General features: G+C 38.3%; 1 protein-coding gene and 1 non-coding gene across 2 annotated transcripts; one reads left to right on the forward strand and one right to left on the reverse strand.

Moving 5' to 3' along the window:
- Positions 1-8,429: 8,429 nt before the first annotated feature.
- LOC120084277 (small nucleolar RNA R71) lies at positions 8,430-8,536 on the forward strand. The gene has a single exon (XR_005483642.1). It is a non-coding gene; the product is annotated as a small nucleolar RNA R71 (small nucleolar RNA).
- An 8,670-nt stretch (positions 8,537-17,206) lies between these two features.
- Positions 17,207-18,877, reverse strand: LOC120083436 (uncharacterized). Its single transcript, XM_039039197.2, has 3 exons — positions 18,580-18,877; positions 17,816-17,881; positions 17,207-17,731 (listed from the first exon to the last, which is right to left on the reverse strand). Exons 1-3 carry the CDS (start codon positions 18,751-18,753, stop codon positions 17,285-17,287), a joined length of 687 nt encoding a protein of 228 aa, XP_038895125.1. The 5' UTR covers positions 18,754-18,877; the 3' UTR covers positions 17,207-17,284.
- Between the last annotated feature and the right edge of the window lie 568 nt (positions 18,878-19,445).

Consider the following 19,445-nt stretch of genomic DNA (forward strand, 5'->3'; position numbering starts at 1 on the left):
CGGCTAATAAAATATAGTGCTTATTGTTTGAAGGAGGGAATGGTCCCACGAAATCAATCTCCCATACGTCAAATAGTTCCAGCTCCAAGATAGTATTCATTGGCATTGCGTTCTTCCATGAAATGTTGCTGGTGCGTTGACACTGATCACATTTTATTGTGTAGTCAACAGCATCCTTAAATAATGAAGGCCAGAAGAATCCACTTTGTTAAACTTTGGCTGCAGTACATTGTCATCCAAAATGCCCTCCATATGGAGAATCGTGGCACTACAATAATATGCGTTGTTGAGCAGCATCTGGGATGCATAATCGAATGATTTGATCTGCACCTCTTTTGTACAGATTCGGCTCATCCCAATAATAGTGTCTGCATTCATTCTTGAGCTTATTCTGTTGATAGTAGGTGTAATCTTCAGGAAATTGTTCACAAACCAAATAATTAACGATGTTCGCTAATAACTGGCAGAAATGCCAATTATTATAAGCATTTTATTTAGAATTATGGGGGCTAATAAGTAGAAAATGTGGTGATAATACTTGGAATTTGCGAAAAGTTAAGTTATGCATCGATTAGCACCTAAATCCTCACTGACCCAATATTATGCGTTATTTCATGCCAAAGTATCTATTTTTATAGCTATCACAGGAATCAAACACATGTGTTTGTAAGAAGCAACCACAGACAAACACATGCGCTGAAGCCAGAAGACCACAAAAGACGAACACATACGGCAACCCCAAGCATCCAACACATGGAAGTTACGGTAAACGTATGCGTCCAACGCATGGAGAACGCAGTGAACAAATAAAGATTGCGGCCACGGAGTGACAGCCATAATAAAAGATCGCAAGATGGGTAGAACGCATTGATAACTTTAGCTAAATTCAGCTCAAACGCATACCTTGGGAGTATCAACAAGATAAGGCGATGTGACAATGCCCATACCGCGACAAAAGCAGCAATGAGCCATACCTCCATCATTATAGCTATCGGCGTCCAAATTCTATAAATAGCCCTTGAGACCTTCATTTTGAGACATCCGAGCTTCTGCCTCAAGGCAGAAGTTTGTGATCACAAATGAGAGCTTGAACGAGATTTTCAATGAGAGTTCTTCACCTCCATAGACCAGACCGAGGATGACCGGAGCCTTCGCCGGAGGTAGAGCTCAAGAGAGACATCTCCACCATTCAACCATGGCACCACCGGCAGCCTTGACGCAGAGTCCTTCATCTCCCTTTTAATCTCTATATTGTATTACATTTTAGCTTGAGATATTAAGACATTTTGTGATCAATGCAAATCTTAACTCCTTCATTACCGTCTTCTTCATCATCTTCATCTCTATCATAGTTTTTCTTCAGCATTTATTTATCAAAGTGTGATGCTCAGTGCAATGAGTTGGCATTACTCGAGCAATTTAAGATAGTAAACATTACTATGCGTTATTGGTTGCTGTGTTTGTACTTATTCTTATTGTAAATCTCCAATTGCTCAATCTATTTAGTTAGGAGTAGAAGTAGTGTATAAGTCATTTAAACTTTCTTCGCTTCATTTTTATTCCTCACTTCAAACGCATCACTTCACAAATATTATTGAGTGACAAGTCCCCGTGTTTGACCTTAGATTACTCGAGAAACTTGCGTTTGTGTTATACTTGGCGCAAGCGTAAGAAAACTTGTGATAGGAATGAGCGATTATTGCATGCTAAGATTAACGCATCATCATTCCGACGCATGACCTCAGACGCATGGGTGCAAACGCATAAGCCTTCTCTAACGCATGATTTCATGTTCAACCCCATCCATCCTTAACAATAAATAAAATAAAACAAAACCCGTTCCTAAAATATATCAACAATTTTTGGTGCCGTTGTCGGGGACTTTGCAGATAATGTTTTGTGAGGTTTTGTGTTTTTACAGGCACCCTTTCAATCTTAGGCGTATTGTAGGTGATGCGACCAAGCTGCAAACAATATTTGAAGTATAGGCGATGCGTCGAAGGTCAAATATTGACCCCGAGTTAGAAAGGCTATCTGTCACATGAGCTGAAAGTAGTCTTAGACGCATGGCAACTATCATGGGTCCAATAATTGCTGGAAGCTCCAATGGTCAAGGCAAGCCCTTGACCCAAGCAGTTGAGAGCCACCTCCTGCGTGGGAGACTTTTTACGGTGACAACATTCCAAATTCTCTAGGGACGTCTTCTACTCTATCTTTTACAGTGCTTTCTTAGTTTAGTTTATTATTTTTATTTATTGTTATTTTGAATATGCGGCTACTTCCTTGGTTGTGGTGCGTTTGCCCCTTGTAGGTGCAATAATAACTCTCCTCAGTGCGCAGTTACAACAGAAGAATCCTCCACATCCTTCAAATGCATGGCTTCAATCGCATGAACTCCAATGCATTGTCGAATGCGTTCTTCTACTTAAGGTTCTTTTCTTATTATCTTTTATGCATTATCCTTTTGGAATTCTCTTATTTGACTGCGGTTCTTTGTGATGCGTCTATAATTGTACAAATAATTCACCGCGTTCTCTAACTAGTATCGCAAGGCACACCATATTTTTAATAGTTTCTTCAAATTGTGAAAGTCTATAGTTGTATTGTGTGCAAACCCTTGCTCAAACATTTGTTATCACATTCCTATTAAGTTTGTTTTCAATTTGCAGTGAGAACGCTGCCACCCTCTAAGTTTGGGGGGTGGCAGCGGTCTCGGAGAATTGTGTTCATCACATTGCGGTCATTTTCTTCAAAGAAAAACTTTTGAAAATAACAACTTCACTGTCAATGTAATGGGGAAATCCATATTGATAAGAGTTAAGTTGTGAAAGGCATTTACCCGTAGTTGGATGTCCGCATGGCACCCGTGGGGGCAAGCCAAAGTGAAGGTAAATCGCCAGGATTGACGCATTAGCACAACTCCTCTGTCTGGCGTAAGCCAAATTAAGCAAAACATGAGTTGACTTGAATATGGAATGCAACCGAAGTTGAATGCCCGCATGACATACATGGGGGTAAGCCAAAATGAAGAGCATAACCAGGTTCAATGTCGCATTCGAATAAGTAAACGCATAAGCTTGAAATGTTTTAAACGAACGCATTCTCATGAGCTGAACGCAAAATTGCAGAGAATGTATAAAAAGTTTTTAAGCAAGGGCTTGCCAAATTTCAACTTAGAAAAGATCTCTTTGAAGAAGCAGCCAAAGTAGAGGAGAGCATTGCAGCCATGGTTAGAGATACGAGTTAATTATATTTTGAAAAGTTGGTCATCGCAAATGAATGCCGGAAGGTGAGTTAAGAATTTCTTGAGTGTAACGCATGCATAAGTTTGGGAGGGTGATAACTGGCAGAAATGCCAGTTATTATAAGCCTTTTATTTAGAATTATGGGGGCTAATAAGTAGAAAATGCAGTGATAATACTTGGAATTTGCGAAAAGTTGAGTTCTGCATCGATTAGCACCTAAATCCTCACTGGCCCAATATTATGTGATATTCCAAAAGTATCTACTTTTATAGCTATCACAGGAATCAAACGCATGTGTTTGTAAGAAGCAACCACAAACAAACACATGCGCTGAAGCCAGGAGACCACAAAAGATGAACGCAGACGGTAACCCCATGCATCCAACGCATGGAAGTTGAACGCAGTGAACAAATAAAGATTGCGGCCACGGAGTGACAACCATAATAAAAGATCACAAGATGGGTAGAACGCATTGATAACTTTAGCTAAATTCATCTCGGACGCATACCTTGGGAGTATTAACAAGATAAGGCGATGTGACAATGCCCATACCGCGACTAAAGCAGCAGTGAGCCATACCTCCATCATTACATCTGTCGGCGTCCAAATTCTATAAATAGCCCTTGAGACCTTCATTTTGAGACATTCGAGCTTCTGCCTCAAGGCAGAAGTTTGTGATCATAGATGAGAGCTTGAATGAGATTTTCAGTGAGAGTTCTTCACCTCCATAGACCAAATTGAGTGATGACCGAAGCCTTCGCCGGAGATAGAGCTCGAGAGAGACATCTCCACCATTCAACCATGGCACCACCGGTAGCCTTGACACAGAGTCCTTCATCTCCCTTCTAATCTCTGTATTGTATTACATTTTAGCTTGAGATATTAAGATATTTTGTGATCAATGCAAATCTTAACTCCTTCATTATCGTCTTCTTCATCATCTTCATCTCTATCATAGTTTTTCTTCAATGTTTATTTATCAAAGTCAATCGCATATTTAATCGTGTAGCCTAGAGATAGGACGCATGTAGCAACCCACCGAGAGGTGTGCATTGTGCAAGTATAAGTGAGTTAATCCTCTTTGCTTGGTGAAAGGCTGTGACAACACCTATCTATGGGATGTTGCATTGCTTGTCTATAAGTTAAATAGCCGCATCTAACTTCCTGAGAAGGTAAGAGATGGAACGCACTAAGCAAGGTTCGCATTGTTCCTAGAGATAGGCAAAATCTTATGCTCAACGCAACCACACACTATAGAGATATAGTCATGTGGCTGACCACCGAGAGGTGTGATGCGTCAGTGCAATGAGTTGGGATTACTCGAGCGATTTAAGATAGTAAACATTACTATGTGTTATTGGTTGTTATGTTTATACTTATTCTTATTTTAAATCTTCTATTGCTCAATTTGTTTAGTTAGGAGTAGAAGTAGTGTATAAGTCATTTAAACTTTCTTCGCTTTATTTTTATTCCTCACTTCAAACGCATCACTTCAAAAATATTATTGAATGACAAGTCCCCGTGTTCGACCTTGGATTACCCGAGAAATTTTCGTTTGTGTTATACTTGGCGCAAGCGTAAGAAAACTTGTGATAGGAACGCACGATTATTGCATGCTAAGATTAACGCATCATCATTCCGACGCATGACCTCAGATGAATGGGTGCAAACGCATAAGCCTTCTCTAACGCATCATTTTATGTTCAACCCATTCGTCCTTAACAATAAATAAAATAAAACAAAACCCATTCCTAAAATATATCAGCATTCGCATGCCAGGGCAGTTCTTCTATGCGAAACAACTGCTCATCCGGGAACATGGCACTCACTTCAGATTCATTGCGGTCAACCTTAGGATTTTCTAATCTGGACAAGTGATCCGCGACTTTATTCTCTATCCTCTTTCGATCAATTATTTTGATATCAAATTCTTGAAGGAAGAGAACCCATCTGATCAACCTCTGCTTTGCATCCTTCTTTGTTATCAAATATTTGATTGTCGAGTGATCAGTGTGAATGAGTACCTTAGTTCCCAATAGATATGCCTGAAATTTTTTCAACGCAAAAATCACAGCCAGGAGCTCTTTTTCAGTGGTGGTATAATTAAGTTAAGCAGGGTTCAGAGTTTTACTCGCATATGCGATGGGGTGCAAAATAGTTTTCTTCTTTTGCACTAATGCGGCTCCCATCGCATACCCGCTTGCATCGCAATGATCTCGAATAGCAGTGTCCAATCCGACGCAATCAAGACGAGCGTGGTAATCAGCGCATCTTTTAAATCTTGGAATGCATTGAGGCAATTCTTGTTAAATTCAAACTTCCTGTCTGCCTCTGGTCGTGCTATTTTAGAAAAGTCCTTGAAAAATCGTCTATAAAATCCAGCGTGCCCCAAGAAGATCCACACGGCCTTCATTGCTGGTTGGAGGTGGAAGTTTTTCAATTGCGTCGATCTTTGCTTTTTCCACCTCCAACCCTTCTCGGGAGACTTTGTGTCCCAACACTATATCCTCTTTCACCATGAAGTGACATTTTTCCCAGTTAAGCACCAGATTCGTCTCTTCACATCTTTTCAGAATTTTCTCCAAATTGGCCAAGCAGATTTCATAAGTGTTCCCATAAACGGAAAAGTATCCATAAATATTTATATTAAGTCCTCAAAATAATCTGAAAAGATCGCCATCATGCATCTTTGAAACCTACTTGGTGCATTACAGAGGCCAAACGGCATACGGCAAAAAGTGAATGTCCCATATGGGCAAGTAAATGTGGTCTTGCCTTGGTCTTCAAGAGATATCATGATTTGATTTACCCGGCATATCCATCCAAAAAGCAATAAAAGTCATTCCCTGCTAGTCTGTCTAGTATTTGATCAATGAATGGCAGAGGGAAGTAATCTTTCTTTGTGGCTGCATTCAATTTGCAGTAGTCCATGCAGATGCACCATCCAGTGATGATTCTTTGTGGTATTAATTCATTGTTCTCATTGGGGACTACCGTCATTCCACCCTTCTTCGGCACACATTGCACGAGGCTGACCCACGTGTTATCTGCAATTGGATAGATAATGCCCACATCCAGCCACTTGATAATCTCCTTTTTGACGACTTCCTTCATTGCAGGGTTAAGTCTGCGTTGATTTTCAATATTTTCTTTGTGGTCATCCTCAAGACGAATGTGGTGCATACAGTACGCGAGGCTAATTCCTCTGATGTCAGCGAGCGTCCAGCCAATTGCTCGCACATGTTTCTTGAGAATGCTCATCAACGCATTCTCTTGATCTGCATTGAGCGCAGAGGAAATAATCACTGGCAGCTTCTCATCCTGCCCCAGAAATGCATACTTCAAATGTGTTGGTAGGGTTTTTAGTTCAAGGGTTGGTGGTTCCACAAGAGAAGGTTGCGTTATTTTTCTTTTTTCTTTTGGCTCTTCTTCATGCATTGCGATCGATCCTTTTTCTTTGTTTATTTTTGCTACGATCGCATTGCAAGCAACTACAGATGCGTTGGCATCCTCTTCTTCACACTCTTCATCAGACTTTTCTTCTTCAATCAAATTCAGGTCATCATCTGAATCTTGCAGGTCTTCCTCATCAGGAAATTTTGTGGCACGAATTATATTAAACTTGAGCTTCTGTTCGTTTATGCTCAAAGTGATTTCTCCCTTATGCACATCAATTTGAGCACGACCCGTTGAAAGGAAAGGTCGCCCCAAAATGATGGGCACATCTTTGTCGGCCTCATAGTCTAGGATGATGAAGTCAACTGGCAAAATAAATTTATCAATCGTGATCAACACATCCTGCACCTCACTTCTGGATGAACCAGAGATCTATCTGCCAATTGGAGAGTCACGGAGGTGGGCACAAGTTTCCCCACATTTAATTGTCGAAGGATCGACAGTGGCATCAAATTTATGTTGGCCTCCAAGTCACACAGGGCTTGCCCAATATAGATTCCTCCTATGGAGCAAGGAATAGTGAAGCTCCCAGGATCGCTTATCTTTGGTGGGATAATAGATTTGGAACTTTGCGTTAATGCTACCGTGGCAAATTTTTCAACACCTCTTTTCTTAGTTACCATGTCCTTCAGAAACTTAGCATAGGCAGGCATTTCCTCAATCGCTTCACTGAAAAGAATGTTAACATGTAATTGTTTTAACATAGAAAGAAGTGTTGATACCGTTCCTCTTCGTTTTTCTTCTTTCGTAACCTCTAAGGGAAAGGTGGTAGCTAGACTTTCACAGTTCCTGTTTCATTTGACTTTGAGGTCAACGTAGCCTTAGGTTCCACTACTTCATTCTCTCTTTCTTTTTCTTGCGTTATCGCAATCTCAGGCTCAGCTACGATGGAAGTTGTTCTACTCTGGTCCTTTCTTCCTCCCTCCACGGTCTTTCCACTGCGCAATGTCACAACCTGACATTGCTCCTTACCTATCCCCCTGGGTTGCATGGAAATTTGATGAACTTGGCAACGCCCCTCGCGGTCTACTTTTCAACTCACTCGCGATCTGGCCCATTTGCAATTCAAGGTTGCGGATGGACATAGCCTGACTTTGAAGCACTGTCTCATTTTTCTCTATATATTGCTTTAATAGGCTCTTTAGAGAAGAAGATTGCATTAGTTGTTGCGAGCTACTTGCTTGGTTGCTCTGCTGACCATTACTGCGTTGAAAAAATCCTTGTGGCCCTTCTTTTTGTGCCACAGATTTAAAATTTTTTTGTTGATTCTTCCAAGCAAAATTGGAATGGTTTTTCCACCCGGGGTTGTAGGTGTTTGAAAAGGGGTTATTCTTTACAAAATATACAGACTGTGGATTTTGCGGGCAATCCTCCATCATGTGCCCATCACCGCAAGTCGCACACCTTGCGGTGTTTTGACTTATTGCGTTGATTTGCCCACCTTGCAGTATTGGGCTATTGATCGCCATTCCTTGAATCAAATTCATTATTACGGTCATTTGGTTTTGCAATGAGACAATAACACCGCTATTTGTGTCAGAATCCTTGAGTCTTAATCTCTGGTCCCTCTTCCTTCAGTCTTCATGATTCTTAGAGATATGGTCCAGGATATTCTTCACCTCAACATAAGTCTTGTCAAGCTGACCACCAACTGCTACCGCATTGGCAACGGTCTACAAAGCAAGATTCAAACCATGGTAGAAAATTTCCATTTGCAGGCAATCTGGTAGCCCATTATGTGGACAATCTCGGACTAACCTTTTAAACCTTGCCCAAGCATCATTGAGCGATTCGTCCATATCTTGTTCAAAATTAGTAATAAGGTTTCTTCGTCTTGCATTTTCGGTAGGTGGAAAATACTTCTTCATAAACTTCTCCACCACCTGCTTCCAAGAAATGATTTCTCCTGGTTCGAGCGAATAAGCCCATTTCCTAGCCTGATCACAGAGAGAAAGTGGGAACAATGTTAGTCGAACTTCTTCAGCGGAGATGTTCGGGAACACAAAAGTATTGCAGATTTCAATAAAACTTCAGAGATGGGCGTGCGAATCCTTGCCACGCCTTCCTCCGAATTGACCTGCAGCTTGGATCATCTACAGTACCACCGGTTTCATTTCAAATCTACTTCCATCTAAGGCAAGCCTCATAATTCTCGGAGAGAAATCATAAAGGTTTGGCAATGCATAGTCTCTAATGGGCCTATTGCGATCGTTTGTCAACATAATCGGATTTTCCATGACATTGTTGTTGTTTGGTGCTTCATTCCTAGGCTGCTCTGCCATCTCTTCTTTATCGAATTGTGGTTGCTGTTGGTGGTCACTTAGTCTCCTTCGAAATGTTCTCTCAATCTCCGGGTCGTAGTTCGCCAGAGATTGAGAGTTCTACAAAGAAATCACAAAAATTAATATTAACAACTATTTTGCCGAAGTCCCTGGCAACAGCGCCAAAAACTTGATGCTTGAATTTTATGAAGTAAAAATTATGGAAGATATATGTTAGTGGATTGCATTGTGCACTCAAGTTTCCCCAAAAGAGTCCAAGTGTAAATTCCTCTGAGTTTCCTAGTAAGTCCAAGATCGAACACAGGGACTTGTGAAAATAGTTGCATTGATAATGTTTATGAAAACTTTGTGGTAACCAAGTAAATAAATAAAGTGTGGGTGTGTTGTTGCGTTGATAAAAAAAAGTGTAAATAAAGGCGGTGGATTTGAGAAAGAGAGTTGCATTGATAGATGCAATGAGTATGCGATGAACAGGTTAAGAAGATCTTTAGCTAGCGTTACTTGGGAATGCATCAAACCTTGCGATCATATTACAACCATGCACAGCAAGTCATTTCCCAATGTAAATGCGATGCTCCTAAGTCTAAGACCCATATGTTGAATGCAAAATGCATGAAAGCAAGGTGACCGCATACAATCATATCTTATTGCTAAGATGCATGCGATGTGTTGATAGCAAATAGTGCTCATTCCTAAGCGTCTATCTCTCGTTTATGTGTTCTAATCTGATTCTTCCAAATCTAGATTCTGACCTGACCTTCCCAAGTCTAGATCCTGTCCTTAGACTACTCTCTCGAGTATCTCTAATAAACGAATGAAGCATACATAAACAAGATAATTACAAAGAATGAAGATTCCCTAGTTGTGCTAGTTAAATGCTTCTCAACCCATTCAACTGTTTTAGCTACTCATGCGTGAATTACAGAGAGTGAACAGATATAGAGAAAGACGTTCCATTCTTATAACTGAATTGAGTACAAAATGATAATGGAAATTAAAGGTAGAGAGCCTGGTAGCAATTCCTTGCTGACTGAGGCGTTTTACACTGAATCTCTATTCTGATCTACAAATATTCCTGCTTTTGCGGGCGTCGGCCCTTTCTCTGTCTTGAAGCTTCCGGTGCTTTCTCCAGCTTGTTGGAACGATCTATCGGCACACCTTCTTCCTCGCTTCCGCCTTAAAATAAAAGAAGACTATGGACAGAGACGCGAACTTGTAAAATGATGAAATAATCGACTGCTTAACCCCTTCTCTGAAGAATGCACTTGGTATTTATAGGGCATCAAAGGTAAAAGGTGGCTTTTCTCTCCTGGTTGTACAGATGGGACAGCTTTAATTCCTGACTGATGCGCCGGATAATTGTCATCGATAAAGTTGGATGTACTTTGTGACCATTATCGGCTGTCAACTTAATTTGGATACGACTACTATCAGCTTTCTGTCCCATCGATCTTAATTTTCCTTTCGTCCGGATGCGCCCACCGTGTTGCAGTGATTCTTCTTGGGTGAATGTTTGCGAGCACGATCAACACAAAGTCTTGCGGTGAAGTTGCGCTCGACCAATGTATTCCTATTATCGCATTTTTTGCATTGTGTTAACGCATTATTATGCACAAAAATATAAAGATCAAGTACTCTAATGCATTAGACACATGCGACCACAATATTATAGAATTTATGCTTAATAGACGCAATTTAACATATTTCATCAACGCAATCTGACATTGTTTAAGGATTCAGTACTATGATAACGTGCATTTCTGCCCATTATCAGTCATCGCATACATTTGTTGATGCATATTCATTCCAATGCATGACCATCGACGCATGACTAACAATGCATATCTTAAGAACATACATCGCATACCGCGTCCAAGGGATTTTAATTGTCGAGTAAAATTGACTTCTAATTTTCCATCATCAAGTTTTTGGCGTCGTTGCCGGGGACTTGGCAGCTAAATGTTTGTTATGTTTTGTGTCTCTGTGAGCAAACTTTTTATCTTGGGAGTATTGCAACTTGTGCGACCAGGTTGCAAACAATATTGAAGTGTAAGTGATGCACTGAAAGCCAATGTTGACCCCAAGGTAGAAGGGCAATCAGTCGCAAAAGAGCTAAAGGCAGTTCTAAGCTAATGGTGGCCAACATGCGCCCAACAATTGCCAGAAGTTCCAATGGTCTGGGCAACTTGACCCAAGCAGTTGAGAACCATCTCCTGCATAAAAGACTCCTTGCTATGATAACACTCTTATTTTTCCAGGGACGTCTTCTACTCTATCTTTACTTTGCTTTCTTAGTATAGGTTATTTTTATTTTCATTGTTATTTTGGATATATGGTTGCTTCCTTGGTTGTGGTACGTTTGCTCTTGTAGGTGCAACAATAAGTCTCCTCGGTTCGTAGTTCAAAGGAAGAATTCCTTTCACCCTTCAATGTATGGCTTCAATCGCGTGAATTCCAACGCATGATCGCATGCATTATTCCGCCTAAGGTCTTTTCCTGTTATCTTGTATGCCTTATCCTTTTGAAATTCTGTCTTTCCCGATTGCGTTGTTTTGCGATGTTTATATGATGGTACGTATAGTTCATCGCATCTTCTAACTAATCAATGCAAGGCATTCTTTACTTTTATTAGCTTCTTCAAATTTTGAAATTATTAAGTTTTATTTTGTGCAAACCTTTGTTCAAACATTTATTATTGCATTCTTGTAATTTTATTTTTAGCTTTGCGGTGAGAACGTTACCAACCTCTAAGTTTGGGGATGGTAGCGGTCTCGGAGAATTACATTCATTGCATTGCGATCATTTGAAAAAAAAAAAGTGAAGCAAGCTTTTGAGAATAATAACTCCACATCAATGCAATGAGGAAACCCATGTTGATAAGAGTTAAGTTGTGAAAGGCACTTACTCGAAGTTAGATGTCTGCATGACATACGTGAGGGCAAGCCAAAACGAAGGCAAGTCGCCAGGATCAGCGCATTAGCGCAACTCCTCTGTCCGGCGCAAGCCAAATCAAACGAGACAAGAGTTGAGTTGAATATGGAACGCATCCGAAGTTAGATGCCCGCATGACACACGTGGGGGTAAGCCAAAACGAAGGGCGTAACCAGGTTCAACGCCGCATTTGAATAAGCCATGGCAAATTTTTGAACTATTTTGAACGAACGCATTCTCAAAAGCTAAACACAAAATTGCAGTGAATGAATAAAAAGTTTTTGAGCAAAGGCTTGTCGGATCTAAACTTAGAAAAGATCTTTTTGAAGAAGCAGCCTAAGTGGAGGAGAACATTGCGGCGATGGTAAGAGGTGTGTGTAAATTATATTCTGAGAAGCTGATCATTGCAAAGGAAAGCATGAAGGTGAGTTAGAATTTCTTGAGTATAACGCATGCTTGAGGACAAGCATGATTTTAAGTTTGGGTGTATGATGACATGCCGAAATGCATGTCATCTTAGGTCTTTTACTTATAATTATGAAGGTTGTTAGGCAGAATATGCGTCAATCATGTTAGAAATTCACGAGAAAATGAGCTTGCGTCGATCAGCATGTTGAATCTTTGCTAACCTGTTATTTTGCATTATTAAGTGTTCAATGTTTTATTTTTGTAGCTAAAACAGGAAATGGACGCAAACGTGAAAACTAAACCACCACATAGATGACCCATGCAGAGAAACACTCCATCGCAAGGCCGAACGCATCGATCAACATATAGATGTTGCGGTAATCAACCATATGCGTCCATCGCATGGGAGTTGCGCTCGCCTAGCAATTGCGGTCATCGTATAGAGTCGTGGTATTAAGCGAATACGGTCATTAAATGATTGCAGCTATGCGACAACACATTCTAATGGGATCAACGCAAGGTTGGTGGAATGAATGCATCAACGCATCTACCTCGAGAAAAACCAAAAGATGATGCTGACATTTCACTTACCACACCGTTAGTGGCAGAGGTTCAGAAAGGACTAACGCGCCGAACGTCAGACTCAGAGCAGTCCAATTAATGCTATCGATGACCTAAACTCTATAAATAGAAGCCGATGAGCTAAAATTCAAGTTATTCAAGGTTTTCGTCTGAGGTTGGCCTAGGGCGGATCCTTGTGATCCAGACAAATGCATGAAAAGACGTTGAGAGTTCTTCACCTCCTTCATCCATTCCGAGTGACGACCGGAGCCTTCGACCAGAGCTAGATCTCCAGAGAGTCAGCTCCACCGCCCATCCATGGTACCACCGACAGCCTTGACGCACATCCGCTGGAAGCAAGTCTTTGCTTCCAACCAGTCATTTCATTTTCTTTCTTTTTTTATATTGTATTGTATGACATTTTGTGATTAAGGAATTAATACAATTTATTTTTCAATGCATTTCTCTGTTTCCTTCGACTCCATCTCCATCTCCATCTTCTTTGCTTAACATCTTTACTTTCATTGTAACACTTAGTGGGATTGCTTGGGTATTGCATACTTAGTCATGTGGATTAGGGATATGAAGCATGTAGCAACCCACCGAGAGGTGTGCATTGCATGAGTGTGTGAGTAACCTTATTTACTTAGTATGAAGCTGTGGCAACGCCTGTCTATAGACTAATGCATTGCTTGTCTATGAGTAAAGTCAGCAACAACCAACTGCCCGAGAGGGTAAATGGTTGGTCGCATTAAGCAATGTATGCATTGTTCACTAGAGATAGGAATAATCTTGCGTCAACCAAGTTCATGCGGTTACCTTATCCTATGAGCGCATCATTCATTTAGGCATACTCAGGAAAGTAGTCTAAAACCCAAATCTAAGACTCGAGAGAACGGATTGGAACGCATAGGCAAGAATGGGTATCTTAGAGATAAGCTCTGTTTGCTTCACACAGCATATGCACCCTATGGATTGGATTTGCATGCGTCCAGGAAGTAGGATAAGGGGTTATGCGGCAGCCATGCTTATGCGGCGAGAGCTAGTGAGCTGGTTATGGAGGTCTAGGCAGGCATAGGCTTCTCGGCAATATCGCAGATACACCGCATACGTCCTAGAGTTAGGATCACGTGTGTGTAGCATGATTGCATGGTTTGCGTTGACTAAGGTTGTCCTTGTGGTCATTCTTAAGGGTTGCAATGAAAACATCTCCGCATTTTATCTATTTTCCCATTCATTTATTTCATGACAAGTGTTGTCTACCTCTTATGTATATTCTCATTGCATTGTCTGTTAGATAGGAGTAGAAGTAGGAATAACTTAGCAACCCCTCCAACATTATTTTATTTAACCGCCGCATGCACATCACCGCATACATATAGCTACAAGTCCCTATGTTCGACCTCGGATTACCCAAGAAACTTGCGTTCATGTTATACTTGGCGTGAACGCAAGAAAACTTGTGACAGAACGCATGGTCATCGCATACATTTTTTGGCGCATATTCATTCCAACGCATGACCATCAACGCATGACTAACAACGTATATCTTAAGAACATGCATCGCATACTGCGTCCAAGGGATTTTAATTTTCGAGTAAAATTTACTTCTAATTTCCCGTCATCAATACCAAGTCCAAATATTACTGTATTTTTGTATTCCATCATATATGAGTAAATACAAAAAGTAAATTTACACACGAGAATACCTAATAATAGACACAAAATCCTAACCAACAACCCACCAAATACACTAAATAAAATTACATGAAATTACACAAATATATTAACATTGATAAATCTATTAAGTGTTATATCAATTTATTAGTGATAGTTATAAAAATGATAAAGCTTGTCAATGATCAATATCTATCACTAATAAACATAAAGATACTTTATCACTAATAGATGTAAATTTTATATATTAGTGATAGACATGTATCAATTGTTCATAAGTGATGTAATAACATATAAAATATTTACAAGTATAGAGCCTGTTTTAGAGGATGAAAGGTAAATCTGGGAATCTGGATTACGATGATGTTGGGATATACTAGTATGCAACAGAAGTAAACAGAATCAATAAGTACTCTAATTACATTTAATTTGAGTTCTAAAAGCATACTTTGATAGAAAATCAAAAGAGGGTTTCTTATGAACATACCTGTGATGAATTCTCCCAAATCCAAGCTACTCTTCACGTAATTTCATCTCCAATTTCCAACTCAGCTCAATGCCAGCAGCAACTTCATGAAGAACTGGGATTTGTGTGTAAATTTGGGAGAAACACCTCCTACTTCGTGTACATGTGGGAAAAACCCACTCAAACCAAGTTTTCATATGTTTGTATTTTCAATTTAAAATTTTAAATAATACCAAAATTAACTAAAATTTAATTTAATTAATTTATAATTAATTAAATCTAAAACATCAAAACTCAATTTCTTAAATTGAATTGAAATTGAAAATTAATTTGATTTTTTTATTAAATCAAATATTAAATTAATCACACGCCTAATTTTAATCATGAATCTTATTCAGGTAATTAATATTTAAATCATTATTTAAATATTATAAACTCTCCAATTTCATTTAATTTCAATAAATTAAACGTTAATTATATCAAATATAATTATACAAACCCTAATTCAAATCTGAACTTATTCAAATTCAAACCCTAATTTCAATTTGAACATTTTCAAGTTGAAGTTCAATTTGAACAACTCAAATTGATATCATTCCAAATTCACTCAATTTATAGATTCAATGTGTTCATGTTTTACGAGCTAGTAGAGAGACCTTATGGACCTACAGATCATGAGCTCCAACGATTTAAGATTAATTAGCTAAAACTCTTTAGACCAAATTAATCTAGCCAATTAATCAGTATTCGTTAACTATCAAGTCACACCACTATAGCTCAGTAGTTACACTCTCTTCACTGTAGATATATTTATGTCCACTTGATTTAACCATAATCAGTAAGTCGATCCTTCACAGGTTATTCGTAATAACGGCTGGGTTAATATGTTGTTTTACCCTCGATATTACATCTTGCTCCTTAATTTCTAATGATCCTCTAATGAACAATTGGTTTGTGATCCAATCACTAAATCGGATCCGTCTCGAGCCAATAAGAGGGTAGGGCCCCCTGTTCAAGACCTGGATATAGTACTTAAGAGAACAACCTTTCTTCTATTCCTAAATCGGGTAGGCGTTAATTCCTTATTGCAACATATATCCCCAGCTATCTACCCGGTCTTACCCCTAAAATGGGAAGCTTATTAAGCTGACGCTATTGAGCCAACCCTCACCTATGCAAATCTAAGGATAATCCCGAATAAACATGAGTTCATAGTTAGCTTAGGATTAAGATCAAGTTACCTAAGTCATCTAAGCGAAATAGTCAGTCTTAAATAGTAAACAACGTTATAAAGTAAGAGTGACTTATTTCTTGGTCTGATCTTACCAAACTCATTGCATAGGACGCTCTCAATTCTCATATCAATACATGAACGAATCAGGATCACTTCGTTTGTAGCATCTTTACAACAACTTGTAACAACTGTAATGTGGGTCGCATCCGACAGTGTTACCAGAATAAGGCACCCAAACTTATTTGTATACTATAGATTATTTTGACTAGTTACTCGAACTTGATCCACTTTTATGTCTCCACATAAAGTTCAAGTATTCATATAATAGTCATGGATCTCAGTTTATTGGATTTAGACTGTATAAGAGCAATTTGTAGATTTCAATAACAACTTTATTAAAGTAATGTCGAATAACATCTTTATTGATAATAGAATAGTTTTAACTTTACAAACGGAAAGTTTTAGGATATACAACCCAACAATACTTGATGTCCTAGTTTATTGTATTTATACCTTTTATTCTCTCATTGTACTCAACAAATGAAATGTTAAAACCGGTGTTGGAATAGGATCTTGAAGCATGAAAACAGTAAAAGAGAGGATTGGACTAAAAACGATGGGAAGAGAATGCAACAGGGATAACAAAGTGGGCCCAACATACTCAATCTAACTTGGATTACAATCGATTACATTTTAGTCTACCAAATAAGTGGATAGTGTTTGATTTCACTCAGAGATTTTTTAAGAAGCCTTTATATTCTTTTTTCTTCACAAAGAAATTTTTTTTAAAAAAAAAAAAAAAAAAAAATCTAAGTTGCGTCATGTCATAAGAGAAAAGATATGTCATTTTTGAAGCAGCTTGAAAAAGAAGATGGCATGCCATTGAACCATAGATCCTAACTATAGCTACCTATAGCCAAGAAGGAAAAAAAGAGAGATCACAACAAAAACAATCTACTTTGGAGTATCTTTTCTTTATTTCACATCACAAGATTTGTACTTTTCCCCCTCTGCCTTCTTTTCTTTATTTCACATCCAAATCCTTAAAATTAGGCACATTTTCATCACTTACATTCACCACTTGATATATATCATATTTAATACAAAGAGAGAAACGATCAAGATAAGGTAACATTGAATTCAAATGATCCGAATTCAAGATCCATGAGTAACAATAAAAAGGAGAATTCCAAACATAGAGTGAAACAACTGTTGCCCCATTTTGAGATTTTAAGCAAATTCCAGAGCTTACTCCCTCAATCTTTCGAAATCGAGATTTGAATATTGCCAAGCAAGCGTAAGACAAATCGTTTATATCACCACATTTTGCAGCTATTGAAATCATTGATATGATGCTTTTACTTGTAAATTTTATAACATTAGAACCATCCATGGACTCTCCGCCATAAGCTTCGAAGAAACTAAGATCGATTAAGGTTGCCATATTTGATGTTTTTCTCAAGATTTGAAGCTGGAAGATTGTCAAAATTAATGTATATTAACAAATGTAAATGAATGATTAGAAATGGTGATCAATATTAAGTTGTAAACTTACAAGTGTTTCAGATAATAATTGTGTGTTTTGAATTGATCTCTTTGCCCAAATTCCACACCATATGATCTGAAATGGGTTAAGCCTTAGTTAGTGGAGATCTCAAAGAAATTCATAACCGATTAGTGGGGATAAGAAAAACCATGATAATTATTATGAGTAGATTTGATTTAGAGATCAATTAGACTCTATGCGATTTTACAAATTATCTAATCAAGAAACAAACAAAACTTGAGTAAGAAAATTACACTTCAAGACCCAATTGAGCATGAGAAGAGGGAAAGATCCAAACTGATTGGTTGAGACCGAACCTCCCTATTTGATGAATAGGAATGCAACCCATTTGGGCCTAGGGAAGATGAGAGCTTGGGTCAAAATCCCAAAATAACCTCCTCAGCCTCGACCCTAGCTGAGGCCCAGCCTACCCATTTAACGAACAAAGACCCATTTGACTAGATAATCAATAATCTGAATCTAAAACATTGATCTTGATGCTCTAGGTCAAACTGTTCCTATAAATACATCATAATTGATTACAGAAGAAGTATGTATATTCTCATCTCTAAATTTTGCTACAGTTGAAAACCTTGTACTGATTTAGGCATTGAAGGTGACAAGTACTACACGGGTATCTAGATTCGTAGATAGATAGCTCATTTTAAACTTAATTAATGTTATAGTGATGATAAAAATCTAAGTTAGAAAAAGAAAAAGTAAGATGTTGTGTGTTGTATGAATGTATGATAAGAGAAAGGAGAAGTATTTACCATATTTCCATGGATACTCTTCAGAACAGAACTCTGAATACAACCAAGATTATTGGTGGAGAAGGAGAATTGTTTGAGAGCTTCAACAAAATCATCTATAACCAATACCATTGGCTTGAATACAACAAAGCTTATATAAGCTTCTTTATCATTAAAACCCACACACCACTCCATCTCTCTCTTTCTCTGTTTTCCTAAATTTTGCTGTTTTCTTATCTTCAAAGTTTCAGCTTTTGAGGAGAAATTCAATTGAATAAAGTTGAAGGAAAGCACTAAGAAAATGGGTTTTAACAAAGTTTAGTTTTTTAGGTAATTGAGGACTTCCTACTTGCTTGGTCTTCTTCCTTTTGTCTTAGTCAGCTTCTGGAAGAAATGTCAAAAATATATATATTATAAAATTTTAGAACTTTTTTTTTAAAAAAAGAAAAATATATATAGTAAAGGCTTGGAATTTTTATCTATTTTATGGAAAATGAATGTTTGAAATTCAACATTTGGGCTTGAAATGCTGATGTAAGTTGCCTTTTTGTACGACTTAAAATTTCAGTCAAATTAAATTATTGTTCTTTTCACATTGGCACGAATTATGATTGAATTTGTATATCAATTGAATATGGACGTGAACGTATTTATCAGTTGTCTATTTTTAAAATGAATTTCCCAACATTTTAAAACTGAACCCATCCATTCAAATTGGAAAACGTATTTCTGCATCTTTCAGTTACCACTATTTTGAATATGCCTACTTCATTAACATTATAGAATAATTGGGAGTGCCTTCACTAAGTCAAACTTGCGAGATTTATTTGATAAAACCACTACAATTTAACAAACAGTTTTGCACCGTTTGGTTTATGAGAGAAACT

This window comes from Benincasa hispida, chromosome 8 (genome assembly GCF_027475165.1).
Source record: "Benincasa hispida cultivar pf3 chromosome 8, pf3_genome.v1.1, whole genome shotgun sequence".
Lineage (NCBI taxonomy): Eukaryota > Viridiplantae > Streptophyta > Magnoliopsida > Cucurbitales > Cucurbitaceae > Benincasa > Benincasa hispida.